General features: G+C 31.0%; 1 protein-coding gene across 1 annotated transcript; it reads left to right on the top strand.

Moving 5' to 3' along the window:
- Nucleotides 1–1847: 1847 nt before the first annotated feature.
- Nucleotides 1848–4728, top strand: LOC127705639 (hatching enzyme-like). The gene is made up of 5 exons (XM_052209966.1): nucleotides 1848–1960; nucleotides 2251–2387; nucleotides 3573–3815; nucleotides 4401–4448; nucleotides 4703–4728. The coding sequence occupies exons 1-5, from the start codon at nucleotides 1848–1850 to the stop codon at nucleotides 4726–4728; spliced, it is 567 nt and encodes a 188-aa protein (XP_052065926.1).
- Nucleotides 4729–7610: the final 2882 nt, after the last annotated feature.

Below are 7610 nucleotides of genomic sequence, written 5' to 3'. Positions count from 1 at the left end.
AACCTTCTTTGGGTGGTATATTTCTTCTTATTTTTGTTAGATACATGAACAAAACATTCATGTAACCATTGTACTGTGATAATATTACTTTCATGCTCGAATGACCTATAAAAACTGTTTAGTCCTAGTACCTTTTCTAGACATTTTGACAACTCTAAACACTTCCAATGTATACCTTCTTTGTATTCGTCGTAATAGTCACGGGAAAACAGAACGCACTTAGAGGAAATCAGAAGTATTTTACTTTCTACTAAAAGATGTATTAGCATTAAAAACCCATTCAATGTAATACCAGTGGTTGGAAAAGTTGTTGTACTTATGGTTTGTCTTTTTACATTGTTTTAAACATAAATCAAAATATAACATATCTTTAACTGACCCATGAAATTAGCCACATATCAGAGAAATTTGCATTTATAATTATGTGAAGATAATGTCAGTCATTCTTCCTTATCGTCAATATATTTTTTAGTGAAGGAGCTAATGCATTTATGATCGCACAATGAGTTTCATAATATACATGATATAAACTGAATCTTTAACCAATATGATAATGAGAAAATGTTGACAAATTCTTAAATTAGTGACACCTTTTAATATCGATGTTTCAAGCACGAGCACCTTATAGTTACAATTGTAACTTAACGTTCCTTGATGTTAACCATACATAAACGATAAGTTTTTCTTTAATTAATATTTTGTCATAATGTTAGTGAAATCAAACATCGATATAGTCTTTTTCAGAGTTATCTCGAAAAATTTGGTTATATGTCAGCCGCTAAAATGTTGAAATTACATACAACTACTGAGAGGACTACTGCTCTAAAGTAAGTTCTAAATAATACATGAACCGATTTTAGCTTTTAATATGATAGACAGTAATTTGCAATTCTCCCAGTGGGATTTCATCACTAGCTGTTGAGACGATATATCTTTTTCATTGTTGCATCCAATAAAGATGCATTCATAAACCACTGTATTTGAGACACAAATTAAAAAAAAAAAACATTGTGTAATAATAGGCGGCTTAGAAATGTTTTTAGACTTAGGACAACATAGGAAAATATCAAGTTACTGAGAAATGATTTTATCACATAACCTTGGACAATATCAGGATGCTTAAAATGTTTTTATTACATAGCCTTAGAAAACATTGGGCAATATTAGTAGAAATATTTTTTATAGTAAAGCCTAGGTATACTCAGAAGAGTTAACTTTAACTAAGTCAAAGAAATGTCAAATGTGGACATTCTTAATGTTCATTGGTTTATTAAACTACCATAATATTTAAATCTGAAATACAGGTTTGCAGCAGACTGATAGACAAATATACCAATATTAGCAATTAACTCTATTTGCAGGTCCTTTCAGGAGTTTAACAATATCCCAATTACTGGCAAAATAGATCCCAATACAATAAACAAGATGAATACACCAAGATGTGGCGTTCAAGATATGGAACCCGGCGTAGATGGTTTACCTAAACCATTCGAAACTGGTGATTACATATGATTTTCTCAATTCTGTACGAACTAAAATAATAATGCAGTTCCATCTTGTTTACCAGTTTTTGTCATTTATCTGTTGTTAAGGGATTGAATAGACGAATGGATGGAGAGAGAGAGAGAGAGAGAGAGAGAGAGAGAGAGAGAGAGAGAGGATGGATAGATAGATAGATAGATAAATAGATAGATAGATAGATAGATAGATAGATAGATAGATAGATAGATAGATAGATAGATAGATAGATAGATAGATAGATAGATAGAGAAATCGAGAGATAGACAGATATATAGATACGTAGGCCAATTTATTATCCAAGTAAATATCTCGTATTGGTTGATATTATGAAGTCATCATTAACGGTATTCTTGATATTCTTAGTTTCCGTTTGGCGTAAGAAAAAGTTGAAATGGAGAATTACCGAATTCACCAGTCAGTTGTCGGATTCAGTTGTTAGGTAAGTAGTTATAACATTGATAAATGTCAGGTCTGAAAATTGTCTAAGCTTCTTTGACTTCTTACATTTTTTGAAAGCATGTAAATTTAACTATTGATTAAATTAATTTTGAAATGATCAAAGATCTGCACTTGTGAGAGTATCACGTTGTATTATTTTTGATTTCTGTTTCTTAGTTAGTCGATTGAACTTAAAGCCTAATCTATATAGCACCTTAATTTTGTAAAAGCTCTGCACTTTAAAAAGCTCATTCATGCTTATTGATGACTGTTAATATTTTTGTTAAATAGATCTGAACTAGCAAGGGCACTTAAAGCCTGGTCTGACGTGTCAGCTCTGTCCTTTACAGAAGTCACTTCCGGGGAGGATATACATATAAAATTTGTGAAAGGTGATCATGGTGATGGTTTCCCTTTCGATGGTCCAGGTTCGTAAAATATCTGCAGATCAGTAATGCATTGCATGGACTGAGAAGTTTTTTTTATCTTAATTGTACTTGTTGCATGTAACGGGGTTAAAAAAATAGGATCAAATTAGTCCATTTACTTTTATCGAACAGGAGATATGTAAAGAAGCCTCATATCGGACCTATATAGGGTGTTTTAAATAAATCTTCAGACAAGACTTGTATTGTATATGTTTTGTTAATCAAATCCTAATATTGAACCTTTATGGTACAGGGTGTTTAAATAAATTATGATATCGAACCTATAGGTTCGGGGTGTTTAAATAACTGCTCATGTCAAGGCTATATTATATAGGGTAATTAGATAATTTTCACATAATACCTTATAGGGTATAGGGTGTTAAAATTACACCTCATATTATAGATATATCGTATAGAATGATCATAAGGGAGGGGACTTCATGAATATGGCATGCATCATACATGTCATCAGTAAATATCCCATGACAATGTTGGTTGATATACAATTGGTACAGTACTTATGATTATAATGTTGATGGCTAAACCTGATTCATTATATTGAAAGAATGATACAAGCGTTAAAGGATGTTTGCTTCTCTTGTAAAATCCTTGTTTTTTCATAGTTTTTGAAAGTAAAAAGGTATCCATGTTCAATGTATGAAAAATCAAAAGAAAATTCTTTCCCGGCGAATGTTTAATGGCTTATATCTCGAAAACAATCAGACACACCCCTTCATTATTTCTGCTTTTTAGTTCCTTTATTTATATACTATCAATAACTAATAGTCTTTTTAAAAGCTTGCTATTTTGAAACAAAGTCGCGAATATCTTTATTCAATAATCATACATATTGATTTTGTAACAGCTGACTGTTTTCATTGGCAATAATACTATAGATGAAGTACATGTACTTATTGAAAGAATACTATTGCCGGAATTGAATGTATAGGAAGAAATTAGATTGCAGGAAAATTAATCACAATACATATGTTTGGAAAAAGCGTTTACTCACCATACACTTTCATGACACAGTTGCGTAACATAACGAACAACTTTATATACTGGTCATGTTAAAACATTTGCATGATATAATCGCATTTAGATAAACCGAAGGCTGTCTCATTTTAAAGACGAATTCATACATCTCTTTATAATATATCTATACCACTATTGGATAATTTGCAGGAGGTGTAATTGTTCATGCATTTTACCCGGAAGATGGAAGAACACACTTTGACGACGAAGATATTTGGGTCGTCAATACAACGGGTACTGATCTTTTTACCAATGCTGCACACGAATTTGGACATGCTCTTGGGCTTGGCCATACAAACGTCGAAGGTGCTGTGATGACACCGGTTGACACTGGATATGTACCAAACTACAAACTTCATCCAGCTGACATTGCAGGAATACGTGCTTTATACGGTAATTTAAGAAACACATGAATGGAGTCAATTAATTAATAAAAAAAAAGAAAAAAAAATCTATTTAGAAAATTCAACCGTTTTGTCATACAATTATCTTTTCTACTAGCCAATGCTCAACATTTCAATTGAATGGTAACTATATGATTATAAATTGTTCGTTTTTGAAGCCATGCATAAGATCTTAGCGAAACCTGAACAACGTATGGAAGTTTCTCATTAATATAAACATGTACAGTATTTGATGTTGTCTTTGACCATACATGATGATACATGTATCTAAATTTCAGTCAAGAAATAAATAAAAACAAATATCACTTCTAAGTCATCTACCGTAATTCTTTGATCCTGCTTGATCTATGTAACGACCAGGAAACAGAAATATGTATGATATGTTAACCTGTCATAATAATCTGCCAAACAACCATACGTATATAATCTAATTATATTGTTGTTGAACTTATATATAAAATATAACTGGTTGGATCTGCCGTTTAAAATTGATTTAGATAAAATTGAGGACTATGTAGAATGACACTTCAATCACTTTCTATTAATGACATTTACTTTCATCTTGATTTTATAGACAACAGACCAAAAATTTGCCGAAATGGATATGAAGCTACAATTAGAGGTATGTGTTATTAGCTGAGGGGAACTAGAGTAAAATGTTGCAATACTACTGAGTGTGGAATGAATGTAAACTCAAATAGGTTCATTTTAATCTTACTTTTAACGTTTAATTCAATCTATACTTAATCAATTTGATTATTATGTAATCTTTGAAAATAGAAAATGTGTAATGAGATTTGTTTCCATATAATGAAAAGGAAAGGGTAAATGAGCCTTGAAGACTTTAGTAAAATAAATAAGTTGTTTGTTTTCAAGCTGGAATTGTTATAATACCTTATTAATCAACTTTAAGGTTTGTTTTATTTTATATTTTTATGGCGATAGACGATTGGGTATATATAAAATTATTTGTCCTGTACTTACCTCTAGAAATTTGCTATGGTAAGGTGAGTAGGCTTTTATGAAAACAAGTGACATTTTTAATCAAGTAACATTTTTAGTTTCGTTATTAATGTATCTAGGTTAAGCAGAAAATATTTAATTACAAATAGTTCAATAAACTCCCGACGAATCATCTGAAAAAAGTGTTGTTAGTTATCAGATCTAAACAAACATATAGATAAAAATGTTATTATGAGAATTAGTTTATCTCAATAAAAGAGATCTCTTCAGTTTTTGAACAGGTTAATGATATAAATGTCAACAAAAACCTTAGTCCGAACTCTTTGCTTTAGAAATAATCGATCCGTCTCCTTCAGACATTATATACGTGAGGGTACAGATGTGTCCCATTACCCATTTTATCAATCTCGTGTTATGAAGAGTGGGCAAAACTATGAATATATATCTGTAAATCATAACTGTACCTAAATATTGCAACAAAAACCATGAAAATGTATTAATTTACCTATAGGAATTAAATCTAATGGAATTTCTTTTTAGTATGTTATATTCTAATTCGTCTACCACTAACGAACATAAAGTATTCATAAAATAAATACTTACACTTGTTTCTGAAACCACTTTGCCCGCATTCGCAAACAGTGACTGAAAAATTATAATTAAAGCCCATCACGTTACACTGACCTCTGCATTGTACACGACAGTCTAATAAAAAAAAATCCGAAGTTATACCAATGCTTGTACCAAATCAGGAATATGACAGTTGTTTTCTATTCGTTCCGATGGTTGGTAATGTCTAACATTTGAATTTTGTTAGTTTTTACGGACTTCCCCTTTTTGAATTTACCTTGGAGGTATTTTTTTTAATTCTTGTATACTTTTTCATCATGTTTATGTGTATTAATATATTTAAATATAGATTAATACACATGATAAAAACAAAACAAAATAACATGCATTTCACAGTTGAAGGACGAACTACTGTGGATTCATTGTTATTCGTTTGATACCAATTTTCGTGGGTTTCGTGGGTACAGGTGAACCACGAATTCAAATGTTAAAAAAATTTACAAATTGTCTATTGGCTTTGTATGCAGAGAATATCCCCGAACATGCAAGTGTTCCTCATTCTACAAAAATTGATACCCACGAAATAAATGAACCAACAGTACCTTTTTGTAACTTAGCTGCCTCAAAAAAGAACGGCGTCTTATGTGTTTGCATATGAACAAGTGCAAAGTCATGTCAGTGATCAATGTGACTTGATATTGTGTCTAAACAAGTCAAAAAGTCTGTTCAGTGATCAATGTGATTTGATATTGTGTCTAAACAAGTAAAAAGTCTGGTCAGTGATCAATGTGACTTGATTTTGTGTCTAAACAAGTACAAAGTCTGGTCAGTGATCAATGTGACGTGATATTGTGTCTACACAAGTAAAAAGTCTGGTCGGTGACCAATGTGACTTGATATTGTGTCTAAACAAGTAAAAAGTCTGGGAAGTGAACAATGTGACTTGATATTATGTTTGGTTGTTTTCATATGAAGTTGCTATAATCACTCAAAACTCATGATACTAGTTTTACAATTGATGAGTCATTTCATCGTTGAATCCAGTTGACCTGTATGTAGATGAGCTTGTATCTGTTGGGGTTGACTCCTCTTAGACGTTGATATCATATCTCTTGTCTTATAAAACATACCCTTACCCCACCCCTACTCTTTTTTCGAATGTTGTGCCGTTTATCGAAATTTCTTTTTCGTACATTCCCAATTAAAGACCCTTCAATTCCATACTTATTATATGAATGTCTAATTGATTGTTCTGATCTGTTACATATAAACAAACAAGAACGACGTGACGGTTTGTATTTTAATTATTTACGTACACATTCATACCTATTAAGTATGTATTATTTCTATTCAGATTATTACATGTATTCTATTCACTTTGTTTTATAGAGGCAAATGGGGAGTACATGTTTTTATGAAACCACGAAAGGTACTGCTAATGACTACTGAAAACGGACCATATCGTACAGAAAAGAGAAAAACACTTTTCAAACGATCTCCGAGACGAATAAACGGTGCTTTTAGGGTACCAGAAACGGATAAAACATACTTCATTAAAGGTAAATTCAACGGTTTTTAAGATCATTAGTAAATATTTCCAACCTCACAAGTTTTTTTTTTTTTCAATTTATTGTTTTTGGGTGTGGAACAGTTGACTGAATTCAATTTATTTGAAGCCTGAATATAAACTGAAGGATACCAAATATATGTATGTCTGTTTCAATTTTTTTTTACTTTGATATTTAGTTTGAAAGTTTACATATAAATTAACGTAACAGCACACATTATTAGGGGTCATAACCTCTTCCTTATGTTCCAAAAAGAAGATTTGATTTGGTATTAATAGTAATATCATACGAATACGGTAAAAGCTTGCAACTATACGTTTTCATAAACGTTAAGTATAGCGAGATGTTAACGTGATCATAAATATAATATATTTTCTGGAAAACTCATTTTGAATAATTATCGAGTTGGCAAATAAATTACATATTTCCCATTTGAAACAATTCTTGATGGCTTTATTTGTTTCCGTTCTGAAATAATACTTTCTGATATTTCCTAATTATATAAATAATTTGAAAAGAAGATTTCCTTCAATCAGTTATATTACTAGATACGATAATTGAAAAAAGGAGGTATAACAATATATGATAAGGCCGATTTTTGACCCCTTGAATAAGAAAATAACAAAGAGTATAAATCTACAAATAAAATTTCCATCTGATGTTCATAAGGCATTAATCTGTCG

The sequence above is a fragment of the Mytilus californianus genome, unplaced genomic scaffold, assembly GCF_021869535.1.
Source record: "Mytilus californianus isolate M0D057914Y unplaced genomic scaffold, xbMytCali1.0.p SCAF_6, whole genome shotgun sequence".
Taxonomy (NCBI): Eukaryota; Metazoa; Mollusca; class Bivalvia; order Mytilida; family Mytilidae; genus Mytilus; species Mytilus californianus.
The sequence above is the reverse complement of the archived record's forward strand: the minus strand, read 5'-3'. Positions and strand labels throughout refer to the sequence as shown.